The sequence below is a fragment of the Plecotus auritus genome (assembly GCF_963455305.1).
Source record: "Plecotus auritus genome assembly, chromosome: 1".
Lineage (NCBI taxonomy): Eukaryota > Metazoa > Chordata > Mammalia > Chiroptera > Vespertilionidae > Plecotus > Plecotus auritus.
This window is the reverse complement of record NC_137770.1, coordinates 36283440-36298495: the sequence shown is the minus strand read 5'-3', so window position 1 is coordinate 36298495 and position 15056 is coordinate 36283440. Positions and strand designations below refer to the sequence as shown.

Here is a 15056-nt window from a genome sequence, read left to right as displayed (position 1 = left end):
GTATTCAAAAGTCTCTATAGCAACCACTTTTATGACTTGAAACCAAGAATCTCTGAATAGAAACACTCACACATGAATGCATGCATGCTCAGAAGAAAAGATAGAAGAAGCTACCCTTATTTTGCAAGAAAATTTTCCTGGTAGACTAATGTGAATCTTAAGAGAGGGGCATTTAATAGATGTCTCCTATATGTCAAGTCTTTAATTTTCACAACAACTCTGTAAAGTAGGTATCCTCTTCATGTTAATGTTGAGAAAAACAGGAAGTGGAAAAGATTAAATAACTTGCCCAATGTCATTGAGGTAGCAGGAGGTAGACCTGGGATTCCTAAGGCTGGCTCATTCCAGAGAACTGTGCACTTTTACTTGAACTCTGTTGGAAAGTTATGTTGCTGCATGTGCATTGTTCTGGTGTTTTATTATATATATATATATATATATATATATATATATATATATATATATATATTTTTTTTTTTTTTTAAATAAAGAGGTCTTTGAATTAGCAAAGTATAGTGTTCCATTACATAAATAAGGACTGATTCTGATTTACAATAAGAAATCAGACCAAAGTTTAGTTATGGGCAAGAGTCATGCCTTTGGAGGGAAAATCAAATTAGGTTGACATGATTTATAGTCTGTTGGAGGGTGACTCATTACAGTAAATGCAGCTCAGCTCAGTTTTCTCAGTGAGGTCATCAGATCTGACCGGCTACAGGTGAATTGCTGTCTAAAGGTGATATTTCATAATGAGGGGAGCCTGTTTGAAAATAGGTAGCACCAGTCTACTAATGGGAATAGATATTTATGGAGTCTGTTCTGAGCCGGGTATTTTTTCACATCTGTTAAAACCTCACAACAGCACTCTATCAAGTAGGCATCTTAATGCTCTCTCTCTTTTTTTTTTTTCTAACAAGAGTACAGAAAGGATGGTCTATTTGGCCAGGATCAAAAAGCTAGTTAGTGGTAGAATGATGATTTCTGCTTGACACCCATGTATACATTCAGCCTAGGTGTTCTTTCTCAAAGTCCAATGTTGCTGCTCACTAAATGGCTGCTGGGGATGCCACCCTAGACCTTTGTTACTCAAAATGTGCTTCAAGGATAACTGTGATATCCTCCTCATCTTCTGAAAAATGTAGAATCTCAGACCCCACCCCAGTCCTACTGAGTAAGAATCTCCGGATGATTCAAGTCCACACATGCATTTGAGAAGCTCTGCCCTAAGCTTTTCTCCCATGTAGATTGAATATCTACTGAGAGATCACCTGTCTATGACCCACATTTTATTAGGATTCTTGTCTTAAGGAGGTCTTGGCCCGTAGAGCACAGGTCCAGGCTCAACTATTTCTCCTGGGACTCAAGGTAAAGTTACCCCTCAGCAGTTGTGTAGCTTCCTCGTTTTAGATTTTGCATCTCAGTTGGTTTCAATGATAGTGGTCAGTTATGCTTTTTGAGAGAAAGATACTGCAAAACATAAAAGCTTTGCTCATTTGTTCCAAAAGCATTCATGAAGCCTCCCTGTGTGCCAGGCACTGTGCCCTCCAAAAAATTCACAATCTAATGGAGAGATAGACAAATAAATAGACCTTTCTAATATAGAGGGATCTGAGCTCACAGTTAAAAAGTGCAGGGTTCTGAAGGAGCAGAGGGGCATCGTCTCACCGAAATGCAGTGGATATTATCATTTTCATTCCTAATCTTTTCCTTTGTCTACAACAGGAGCAGGATGGGGCTGATTTTCAGCTGCCATCAGGGGTCCCAGAGCCCATCTCAAAGTGTGGTGATCTGGATGTCATCTTTGAATACAGAGCTGCCAGCCAGAAACTCACAGTGACCATTGTGAGAGCACAGGGCCTCCCGGATAAGGACCGAAGTGGCATTAACTCCTGGCAAGTTCATGTAGTCCTGCTGCCCAGTAAGAAACAGAGGGGCAGGACGGGCATTCAGAGAGGGCCCAACCCTGTCTTCAAGGAGAAGGTCACCTTCGCCAAGCTGGAGCCCAGAGATGTGGCTGGCTGTGCGGTCCGCTTCCGCCTGTACGCTGCCCGCAAGATGACCCGTGAGAGAATGATGGGCGAGAAACTGTTCTATCTCAGCCACCTGCACCCAGAAGAGGAAATGAAAGTGACTCTGGTCCTGGAGCCAAGAAGTAACATCAGTGTGAGTAGGTTAAATGGTGCTGCCAGTGAAGTGGTATGTTCAAGGATGTGGAATGGTCAGCCCTTGACTTAGTACATTCGGCCTGTGAAATCCAACACTTTAATTTAATTTTCCAGCTGTTTCTTCTCATCCTTATAAGCCACGATTTGCACTTTATGCTTCCCTGGGTTTTTCATGCCCATCTTCCCTATAACCTGGTAGATGTCCATTTTAGGAAATAAGAGCACAGTGTGTTTTGGGCATGGGAAAACCAGGAGAGGTGGCTAGGCCTTCTAGTTAGCTAATAAATGGTCCTACCACCCACAGTCCTGCTCCTCTCACAATACAGGCCATCCTCAGGTTACGTCGAACTCGACTTACGTCGTTTCATGGTTACGTTGCCATCTCCCATTTACAGTATTTATATTAAAAAAAAGTTCCATCATTTCGACGTACATATGTACATATGTGCTTTATGTTTTTTATTATTTATTTACCACAAGTAAAGGTCAGGAATTGTTATCTTTCTTTTAAATTTTTTTGACTGTTTCTCTTCATTACTGCTGTGAATGTGCTCCATGTGAGTGACGTAGGTGCTTATGTAGGTGGGTTCCAACTTACGAAAATCGCGTTATGTCGCGCTGTAGGAACGGATCTCCAATGTAACCCAAGGACTGCCTGTATACATTATGATGCACTCAGAGATGGGACTCTCCAGGTGAGGTCCTTGACATATGCCTGAGTAGGCTGCAAACAGTAGCCTAAAATTCCAGCCACTTTGAAGACCTTCCATTTATATGACCAAACTCCTCCATGTGCCCCATCTTCTGCCTCCCCTGGGGTTTTGAGGAAGAAAGTGCAGCTTGTATGTCTGCAAGATGGGTATCTCACTATTGCCATTGGTAATGTGTAGTGTGACTATTATCTTTAAAGTTGTTTTTTTTTTAAATATATTTTATTGATTTGTTACAGAGAGGAAGGAAGAGGGATAGAGAGTTAGAAACATCGATGGGAGAGAAACATCGATCAGCTGCCTCTTGCACACTTCCTACTGGGGATGTGCCCCCAACCAAGGTACATGCCCTTGACCAGAATCGAACCTGGGACCCTTCAGTCCGCAGGCCGACGCTCTATCCACTGAGCCAAACCGGCTAGGGCGTGACTATTATCTTTAAAAAAAAAAAAAAACATGTAAAAAGATCAGGTAGCTCTCTTGGGCCACTCAGTCATTCATTCAAAGATGTTTACTGAGTGCCTGCTCTGTGTCGGGTGCTGTGACGGGGATTCAGGAAAGGACAAAACAGGCGATGACTCCATCCTCCGGCAGCTTACAGTCTGTGGAGGAGGGTGACAGCAGGTAAACCAAAGCAGGAAGGAAAGACATTGGCAGAGGGTGCTGTTTGTTCCAAAGAGTCAGAGAAAGTTTCTTTGAGGTGGTGATAAAATACAGAATTCAAGAAATCAAGGGAAAAGCTGGTGACATGTAGAGGACAAGGATGTCAGAGAGAGAGAATGGGACATGCAGGTGTCGGGGTGGGAAGGCACTCATCATGTCTGAGGAAGAGGAAAGGAGTCAGAAAGGTTAGAGTGTAGCCATGGGAGATCCAGCCATATATTTTTAGTAGATGTCTCAAAATTAATATCTCCAGACTCGACATCCTGATTTTTGCCTCCTTAATTCTATTCCACCTACGGTCTTCCAATCTTGGCTAAAGGCAATTTGATCCTTTTAGTTGCTCAGATCAAAAATCTTACAAGTCATTTGTGACTTCTCTCATTTCCACCTGAAATCCTATTGGCTCTGTCTTCAAAATACAACCAGAACCCAACTCTCTGCTGGAAGAAATGTCCTCCTACATTCTCCCTGCTTCTGTCTCTGCCCCTCAGTCTATGCCCAAAATGGGCTCAGAATGAGCCTTTTAAAGCATAAGCCAGATCATGTCGCATCTCTGCTCAAACTCCTATTTTTTTCTTAAGCTCTGAGTAAAGCATATCTGAAACCCTGAAAAACAGAAGCCACGGAGGTCAGGTGTCCTGCCGGCACTATAGAGCTCAGGGTTAGGTATGATCACACCCCCGTTACCTGTGGCAGGCCCTGTGCTGTGCTCTGGGAGCACAGAGTTGAGTGGAGAACGTGAGTCAGTATGAAAGAACTCCGAGGTCAAGAGTCTTCCATTCTCCAGTTATTTGTTAAACATGATTATATGCACTGTGGCCTGAGAGGTTTATAAGGATTGGGAATTTGCTGGGAGAGGCAAGCAATGCAGCCCACAGTAGATGCTTCTGTAGAAACAGAGGGGAGGGGTATCCTCACCCAAAACTAAACAAATATTCCATTGTTGGGTTATCATCATCCAGGAGGTTCTTATCTAAGGTGCTTGTCAAAACCACCTGGCCCTATAGTTTACAAATCGTGTTCCATGAAAGCAGGGGCTCTAGATGGCTGGATAAACAGGATATCTTCCTACAGGTGTAAAGAATACTTAATTACTTTTAATGCATTTATTCATTGGCATTTCTGATAAGAAGTTTTAGGAAATGATATTAGATGTGGAGAAGAAAGGTTTGAGCAAAGTCCCATGTACGTATTTCTGGTGGAGGAACTGGTGGCTCCAGGAGGCTGGCTGGTTTCCCCTGCAGAGCTGATTCCTACTCCCCCTTCCTGAATGAGAATCAACTCGGTGATCATTTTCCCTCTCCCCTTCTTGAAGTGTCTGGTGCTTAAAAGTGGGTGCTTTGGAGAAGCATGCATGTGAATAAACAGAAGGCAGGGGCTCTGCCCTGGGCTCACCTATTGCCTGCCAGGTCTCTGAGATCTCAGTCCATGTGTCAGCTTCCTTATCAAAAAGTTGTAAAAGTGCTCATTTTCAATGTCATTTAGTTCTTAGGAAGAAAAACCGAGCATCAGGCATATTCCTGACAACCTTAGAAGCAGAACTAGGGACCAAATGTCCTATGCGGTGGTAGAAATCCAGTGGTCATTTCTTTTCCCAGTGAAGACAAAATGCCCTTTGAATTGCCCCATTCATCACGAATCTGCAGAGAACGGAGTGGATGGGTTCCATAGAAGCACTCGAGCACAAATCACACAGGAGGGAATTTTGGTCTATATTAAATGTATTATTAGCTCGCTGTGTATCTTGGAGGGTTTGATTTACACTAGTAATAACATCTTGGTTCGTTTTGTCTTTGGAGAGGAAATATTGGATGGAGACAGCTCTTGAAACAAAGATGTCAGTTAATAATGCAGGGGATCTCATTTCCGGCCGGCTCCCCAGACCCATTATCATTCCCACAGAGTGCGCCCTTCCTTCGTAATCTTTGGCAGCCATTGAGACTGGGCCACAATTTCACCAAACATAATATTGGCTTTCTGTAAGAGAGAGAAGTGCAGTGTGCACCAATGGATTCTTTGTTTTTCTTCCCCTCCAGAGTGGAGAGTCTCCGTTCAGCCCATCTGCCGTTTCTCACAGTGATAGTGCTTCATCCACACAGTCGCTGTCTCACGGAGGGGCACCAGAGCTGTTGGTGGGGCTGTCCTACAATGCCACAACGGGGCGATTATCTGTGGAAATGATCAAAGGCAGCCATTTCCGAAACCTTGCTGTGAACAGAGCGCCTGGTAAGTGCATGTCTATTCCCCTAGCTCTGTTCCTTCCAGGAGCAAGTACAAGGCTGTGTGTGCTTTCATATTAAGTCTTTAACTTTTACAATAAAAGTGATCTTGGTATAGCATAGAGAGTTTTTACAGAGTGATACCTCTGTGTTTTTTAATTGTCTTTCTATTTAATTAGATTGGAGGCTTCTTGGATACCTAGACACATCTTGACATGAAATTGGCTGACCTCTATGTGTATATTGTTTAAGAGAAAAGAATGGTGTCTTTTCAGCATCATAATATGTATGGGCAATTAAATTTCCATGGCTGGATAAACAGGATATTTTCCTACAGATTCAAGGCCCTCAAATACCTCCAAAGAGGCAGGTCTCCTTGCTTACCTACTAGCTTTTCTCTGATCTGTGCAATTCGCTTGTCTTTTCTTAATCTTGGTATACTCATCTAGAGAAAAAATATATTCATGGTATCTTCCTTGTGGGGTTCTTTTGGGGTGCAAATAAAGTGATTTATGTACAGTGTCAGCACAGTGCCTAACACATAGTGAGCATACTAGAAATGTTAGTGGTTATGGTGTTGATGAAGGAGGAAGATCTGGGGCAACACAGGCCTGACTCACCACTTCTGAGATCACCACTGGAAAAAAGGGCTCAAGACTTACTCCAATAGCTGCAGTCCAGGGTTCAGGAAATCAGAATAAGAAAGCAGCTCCTGCCAACTACCTTTCAAAGTCCAAGAAGTTAGAGATTGAGCACTGGAATGATGCTGCTAAAAATGAGTTTACCTTTAATGATCTTGTTTGTCAGCAAAAAAACAGCTTAAAGGGGGGCAGGAACATGATTTTTGCCTCTGTTCTGCCTTGTGGATCTCATGTAAGTTCATCTACTCAAAGGATCCGAATTTGTATCCAGAATGCTAGCTGCAAGAGAGTCTGAAAAATGTTGTTGAATTTCCAGCCTTTCAAGTGTAGGAAGGTAAATTAGAAGGGGTTTGAGTGGAGGGCAAGTGGACCTGTCACCATCAGCAACAAAGTCTTCCTGATATGAGAATGAAATCAATAACTATGTGATAGGCTGTGTCAGGCAATAAACTCCGGCCTCATGTCAGCATCGTTGAAGAGCCAGCATAGCTGGTAGAAGAAGGTTGGTTCTACCAACCAAATCTGGGCTCTTACTCTTTATTTGGGGCGGGGGCGGGGGGGCGACTCTTATTCTTTTTAGCCTTTAACTGTGCTGCATCCCATGAAATCTTCATTTAATGGTATTTTGTTAGCCAATCTGTATTAAAGCTATTAGAGCAAGTTCGTAAGGAAAGACCCACACTCTGGATAACAGAATAGACAGCTGCATAAACACTCAGAACCATGTGAGAGCTATTTAAAATATATATTAGGTACTGTTTGCATAGGTACACTTTGTTAGATACAGCTTTGCTTTTTAAAATAGCTTTGGGTTGATGAGAGATCTGAATTTAATGCTTTATCTTCAGAGCTTTTGCTGGTCTCTTTTTCTGTTCTTCTGGGGTTTGGTGAGATCTGAACAATTTTGGGGGAAGAACTTGGTGGCGCTGCAGAGAATTAGGGGGAGGTGGATCACACAGTGATGGCTCTTTCCAGTGGATGCTGGGAAACTTTATTTTGTATACTGGGTGGTACCAGGAAATATAGGGGATGGGAGAGGACAGTATTTTGGTTATGAAAACATCAGCTGGAGGCCAACAAACTAATATGTAAATTCAGGCTCTGCCACTTACTAGTTGTGAGTTGCTAAAGTTTTCTGAATCTCAGTTTCCTCATTTGTAAAATGAGGTCATACTTTCTAGCTAGGGCTATTGCATATAAAGCTGTGATGTTGAGGATGCTATTATTATATTTTCATACATTTCTATATGAAAGAAAATACGCCAAAGGGAAATTCTTACAACAAATGTTTACAACAAAATAGGGGAAAAAATGCAAGTTCTAATTTAGAAATTGATTTGATTCCAGAAGTTTAAGTCAGTTTGGCATTTACAACATGATTTTTCTTAGACATAGCGTTGCAATTTAACTTAAAATGTAATTGACATGCTGTGTCTTTGCAACCAAAGTAATAGAAGACAATGTTGCTGCGATGCTAGTAATTAAAGGAGAAACCCAAAAGGGAAGACACAAGTTTTTGTTTATGTAGAATGCTGGTCCTTAAGGAAAATGCAGCATAATTAGGAGGGCTTGAGAAAGTAGAAGGTTCCTTTGTGAAAGGGACCTCTTGGCACTTTCAAGGGCTTTAGTTGTTGACGGCATTGGTTCTTCATTATGTCTCACTTCATTACACCCCTAGCGCTACATTGGCAGTCGTCAGGCAAGCTTAGAATACATTTTTAGTTCCCATATGGAAGAGGACAAGGGAGAGAAAGGATGAGGGAACATGAGTTTTATGAGGTAATTGAGCAGAGTTGGAAGGAACAGGAGGAGAGAGGATGCAAGTGGGGAAATGAGTGGGCCTGGGAGCGGGGGTGGTGGAGAGACCTTGGTGAGTGCACTGGCCTCCAAGGTGGAGGTGATGGGAGGGCAGGATGTGGGACCAAAAAGCCCCATGAAAGAGTCTACCATGAAGGAGGTGCCTGCCAGGGGAGAGACACATGTATGTGGAAGGGTCACAAATCTTGTGCTTGGGACTCTTGGCATTGGTTCAGTTATCTAGTCTGTAAAGAGGGGACATCAAACCTGTCTTACAGTGTGGCTATGATAATGTGAAGAATCATTCTTAGGGAATCTGAAGGGAGAGTTGCTTTGGGAGCTTTCCTTGTCTAGATTATTGAGGATTCTAAATCTTTCTGGAAACAAAGGCTGGGATTTAGATGTGAGAATTTTTTGTCTCAAAATATATCATGAAACAGAAGATAACTTTGAATTCAGAGCTTGATTCAGTCAGATGACTGTTCTGATATTTTAAACTTGCCTTCTTAAGCAAGATAGAAGAGTTGGACAAATAGTACATGAAGTTCCTTTCCTCTGTTAGGGTCTTAGAAGAAATGTAAGACCCATCCCCAAACTTTTGAGTTAAATCCTTGGGGAGAAGGCTCAGTGAGGGGTAGGTTTTACTCTGATGAGCAGGAGCTGATGGAGGCATACTTAGAGATGTATGTCTCCACCCGCCGCCACCCCCAGAATGGCTAAAACTAAAAAGACCAATTCCACCAAGTGTGGAGAATACATTCTTGGTGGGAGTGGAAAATGAAACAACCACTTTGGGAAAATTCCTGTCAGTTTCTTATACAAGTCAAATGAACTGACAACCCAGCAGTTCCATCTCAGGCATTTAACCATAAGTTTAAAAAAAGATCTGCACAAGATTGTTCCTAGCAGCTTTATTCATAATGTCAAAAACTACAAAAAGTCTTCATGTCCTCATGAATGAATCAACAAATTTAGATATATTTGTATTGTGGAATACTATTCAGCAATACAAAGGAATGAAATTAACTGAGGCATTGAACAGCATGGAGGAATCCCCCAAACACTCCATTTATATGAAGTTCTAAAACAGGCAAAACTCATCTACAGTGAATTTAGAAAGTACAAGAGTGGTTGCTTTAGGATTGGTATTGGTGGCAGGATGGACTGGACAGGAACAGGAGGAAATATTCTGGGGTGATGGACATGTTTTATATTTTAATAGAAGTTTGTGTTAAATGGATGTTTGCATTTGTCACAACTTATTTGGGTGTTGGACACACAATGCAATATATAGAACATGTATCATAGAAATGTACATTGGAAACCTATATGATCCTACTAACCAATGTCACCCCAATAAATTTAATTTTAAAACGTACTGAATGGTACTAGGACTTGTACATTTCACTGTATGTGAATTTTAACTTAATATAGAAAAGAACCATAAAATATTCAACTCTAGTTAATGAAATGCATGCCGAAATGTTTAGGGTGAAGAGTAATGATGGCGAAAGCTAAGATGGATTGATGTTTAGATAGATGGATAGATATATAAGAAAGAAAACTGTCTTAGTTCAGACTGCTATAGCAGAAATACCATAGACTGGGTGGCTTAAACTATAGAAACTTATTTTTCCTGGTTGTGGAGGCTGGGGACTCCAAGATCAAGATGCCAGTGTTCCTGGTAGGCAGACACTTCCTTGTCATGTCCTCACACAGCAAGAGAAAGAAAAAAATCATCTCTCTCATGTCTCTTCATATAAGGGCATTAATCCCATTCATGAGAGTGTCACCCTCATGACCTAATCACTTTAGAAAGGCCCCAAATACCACCAGCCCTTCAAATGGCTTCACTGAGGATTAGGGCTTTAACATATGAATTTTGGGAGGATGTATACATTTAGTCCATAGCGCCAATGGAGCAAAACATCACAATTAAAGAATCTAGGTACAACTTTAGTTATAAAATGTTGGGCAGAAAAAAATGGTCTGGAATAGTTCAACTGGGTCAAGAGAGTAAAAATAAAACAAGAGCCTTAGCCATAGATAGGGGTATTATTATTATTATTTTTTATTATGGTGACATCTCAAGGTTGAACCCTATTTCCCTGACTCATCCTTGAATGGGATAGACAGAGTACCAAGCAGCTGAACCTCTATAAACCAAATTCATCCCAACGAAAAGTATGTGATTGGGCATATCTGCATTGCCAAGTTTAACCTTTTCTCTATTCATCTGGTAGGTAGGTAGACAGATATGTAGATAGGTAGGTAGGTAGGTAGGTAGATAGATAGATAGATAGATAGATAGATGATAGATAGATAATGTAGACTTAGATATAGATATAATATCTATCTATCTATCATCTATCTATCTACTATCATTTTGGTGAAAGTGCTCATGTTATAAAGTATAAATTGCTGTGTTGTTGTTTTTTCAAATCAAAGGTATGCTAGGGAAGATAAAAGAGGCTATTTGAAAATTAATGAAACTAGCTCATAGATCCAATTCAGAATCAATATGTAAATGAGGTAGCAACATGAACTAATCTTAACCTTCATCCCATAACAATGTGCCAAGGAATCATTCCAGGCCCTTTCAAGGTAACATCTCATTTAGTACATGTGGTCAGCATTCCAAATATTGTTGTCATGATTGCTGTTAGGATGGTGCAGGATAGTCTACGAATCTGATGGCAAGGGATAGTCCCCACCCCTGTAGGTGGTGGGTGGTCCAGGTGAAAAGCAGCTTATAGCGTCTGGGAGACATCTAAAATCCTGACGCGCATTTGCAAATGCTTTTGAAAAAGTCACCATTGAGAATTAAAAACATTTGATTATCTAATGAATTTGGCTTCATGGGAAGGCAGTTCTCCAACCGTTTAGCAGCTCTGTTCTGTCCTTTTCCTGCGCCTGCCACACAATTACTGCATGGCCTCGACATTTGATTTAACCTCCCCGAATTTCATTTTCTTCCCTATTAAATAAGGTCAACAAGCTAATGTTACTGATACAAGTGCTATGTTAAAAAAATGTCAGCTATTCTGTTGCAGGTTCTCTCTCTCCAGCTCCCTCTTTGCTATGCCTCTGTCTCCAATGTGTACATGTGTGTATACACACAAGTAATGGTCCTTGTCAAACACTGTCATGAAGCTGCCCTGCCAGTTAACAAGTTCCCAAGCCTCTCAGCGTGTGCAGGATTGGCTCTGTGTGATAATTACCTCCCAAATGATAATACTTACAGCCCCAGCATATTAACCTTGTTAGGCACTCACAATAGCGAAGACTGGAGGAAAGAAAAACAAAAGGCAAATCAGGCTGCCTCCGTTTAGTGTGAAGGAGGGAGGCAGGGGGTGCACGCTATGACTGAAGTGCCCAGAGACAAGGACTAAATGAAGATGTGGGGCACCCACCTTCTTTAAAAATTCCGGTCCAGGTTTCAGTGAAATAAAATGAGTATTTAATAATAGCCCCTTTGTGCTCAGATAGGACCAATTCATAGGAGAATTTCCCTGTGGCACTAACTTATTGAGAACATAAGTGGTCTTCCTTTACTTACATCAACTCATTTAATTCTCACCACCATATCAAACTTAGAAAATCTGAAAAGCAACAGGAGAGAAAATACAGTTCCCATGGCATATGAATTCTATCTCAATAACGCTGTTTAAAAAAAGAAAAAATAACAATATAAAAAGGAAAAAAAATAACAATAAAAACTCAGTTACCTGCAAAAGAATAACAGTAAGATGGAGGACAGACCTCTCCACAGCAATGATAGGAGCCAGAGGACATGGGGAGAATATCATTCTAGTCCTGAGAGAAAAACATTCTCTAACTTAGAATTCTGTTCAAGTAAAGGAAAAATAAGATATTTCCCACAAAGTTTGAAAGGTTTTATCACTGAAAGAGCAACTAACTCATGTATTTCGGGAAGAGGGAAATTGAACATGGAAGAAGTGATGTGTAAGGAAGAGTAATGAACAAAAAATGGTAAACATGTAGATAAATATAAGCATGTGTAGACTGCATAATAAAAAACAGCAACAGTAGGAAAAATGACCTATATTGGGAGTACAACCACGAAGTGGAAATAAAATTCTAGGCAGAAATAACATGAAGTATGGGAAGAGGAGAGGGAAATCAAAGAATTCTAAGGCCCTAATGTTGTTCAAGAGATATTGATTAATTTGAGACATTAAATGAAGTGTACATGTTAAAATCTTAATCCAACTTTCAAACCAAGAGAGGGAATAAATCAGAATAAAAAACTTCAGTTAATACAACAGAAAGCAGAAAAAGATATTTAAAAGCATAGAAAATTGAGAATAGATAGAAAGCACAAACCAACACAATAAAAATCTATCACCAATCAAAATATATCAGTGGTCATAGCAAATGTAAAGGGACTGCTATGTGAAAAATAGATATAACATTAGATTAATATTTCTCTTCTTCTCAATATCTCCCTGTCCCTTCTCTCCCCAACCTCTCACATACACTGCAGTTTATGTTGGGCCCACTCAGCATCCTCATGAGAGAGAAAAAACAAACAAACTAATAACCAACACATTGGACTTGTCTCAGGAATGCAAGGAAAATTTAACATTAGGAAAATCTGCTGGTGTAGTTCACCATATTAACTGATTTATGAGAAAACATTATGGTTTTCTCAATAGGTGCAATTGAAGCTTTTGATAAAGTTCAGTATCCATTATTGAGAAGATAATTACTCTTAGCAGATGAATAATAAAAAGTGTATTAGTGTAGACTCGGCTGTGATGCAGCAACAAATATATCCTACAGTCTCAGTGGCTTATGCAGCAAAGGTTGATTTCTCTCTTGCATCACTTTCCAAAGTGAGTCAGGTGACTCTCCTCCAATCTGTGATGAGTGCAGACTCTGTAATCAGGAGATAGTATGACATTCACATGTGAGCTCCATCATTGCCATGAAAGGGGAGGAGGCAGCATGGGAGACTTCTTGCTTGGTGGGAGTGGTTGAAGATAGCCATGACTCAGCATCTCTTCTCATATTCTGCTATTCCAGGGGTGGGCAAACTTTTTGACTCGAGGGCCACAATGGGTTCTTAAAATGGACCGGAGGGCCGGAACAAAAGCATGGATGGAGTGTTTGTGTGAACTAATATAAATTCAAAGTAAAGGAGCGAAGGGGAGAGCAAGAGAACCGGATAGAACAGCCAGATCCGGCCCGCGGGCCATAGTTTGCCCATGGCTGTCAGAACTCAGCCACATGGTCTAGTCAACTCTAATCTGGGAAGTGAGAAGCCTACATCTTAATGTGGTATTTGACCTAAATGGCTAACCATTGTTCATCCCTTACTATTTGGAGGTCTAGGAGCCATCAGCCTTTCCAACCACAAAAGGGTCTGAATTCCTGCATGCTCCCTTTTTCCTTTCCATTACCCTTGCATACTAGTCAATTCTTTCCCAGGCTTACCTCTCACCTCCCTGCACCTCCCAGTGAAGCCAGTCGCACTGAATACTCACTTTTAACATTCTGTTTCTCAATCTGTCTTCTGGAGCAGCAAGCTCATTAGGCATATGCTCTTCCTCCGCGTTCTAGCAGATGGCAGTTTTTATCATCATGTAACATGGATTATGGATCTCCGCTGTTCTAGCCTCTGATATTAGTTTCATCATCATCTGGCACCAACTTCTAGGCCAGTGCCCATTCTTTTTTTTTCCCTCTCCTTTTTTTGGTTACATTCCAGTTCAGATTACTGATTACTACAACAGTTGATTTTGTCAGGAAAATGCTCTAGGTATTTTGAGTTGGAAGTTGTTTATCACAGGGTTTAAATGTCAGCAGGGCTCTCTTCAGGAAGTCCAGAAGTTCAGGTATTACAGGAAAGAAGCCTATCTGGTCTGAGCTGTGAGCACACAAAAGAAGTGATTCTCACAAGGATGTTTGAACACGTGGGCAAACCCTTGCTTTGCAGGCTTCTAATGCCACACACGTGCCTGCACCTGCGTCTACAGTTACGGCTCCCCTTTCCAGTCTCATAAATGTAGCTTTCATTAGTGTAGTTTAGCTGGGGTCTCACAGGCCAGAGATTTAGGCAAATGTAGTTTTTATGGCTTTACCCCCCTTTGGTACAGGAAAGAGCTTAGAAAGGTGGAAATGGTATTGCATATCAACAACTAATATAAGGTACAGAAGGGAACTTGCTTATCCTCAATAGTGGGCATTTTAAGAAAATATAGGGTACTCCCAAACAATGTATACACACTTCAACAGCTGATAGCTCAATTTTGAAAATGAACTGTATTTTAATAAACACTGCCTTTATAATTATTCATATTGTGTGTGTATATATATATATTGGGGATATATTTGGCAAACCACAGCTCGCGAGCCACATGCGGCTCTTTGGCCCCTTGAGTGTGGCTCTTCCACAAAATACTACGGCCTGGTCGAGTCTATTTTGAAGAAGTGGCGTTAGAAGAAGTTTAAATTTAAAAAATCTGGCTCTCAAAAGAAATTTCAATCATTATACTGTTGATATTTGGCTCTGTTGACAGATGAGTTTGCCGACCACTGTACTAGACGCCCTGAACAAAGATTTGTACAGAATCTGAACAAAGATTTGTGCAGAATGGGCCTTCCTTACCCTGGCTGCTGGCACAGCCTTTGCTCTGGCCCAGAGCCGCCTTTCTGCCTTCGCTCCGCCTGGAGCCTCCTTTCCACCTTCCCATGCTGCCCAGAGGCCTGGAGTGGCTGAGGCGGTGTGAAATGCCTGCCTGTGTATGCAAATTAACCTGTCATCTTTGTTGGGTTAATTTGCATACTCACTCCTGATTGGCTGGTGGGCATCATGAAGATATGGTCAATTTGCAT

General features: G+C 41.2%; 1 protein-coding gene across 2 annotated transcripts in view; it reads left to right on the top strand.

Moving 5' to 3' along the window:
• SYT16 (synaptotagmin 16) overlaps positions 1-15056 on the top strand; it is a gene marked incomplete at its 5' end in the record, with an annotated part of 254269 nt that overhangs the window by 227432 nt on the left and 11781 nt on the right. For both annotated transcript variants that reach the window (XM_080679475.1, XM_080679474.1), the window contains 2 exons: positions 1723-2163; positions 5575-5764. In XM_080679475.1, coding sequence (XP_080535601.1) covers positions 1723-2163; positions 5575-5764 — 631 coding nt within the window. The remainder of the gene's footprint in view (positions 1-1722; positions 2164-5574; positions 5765-15056) is intronic.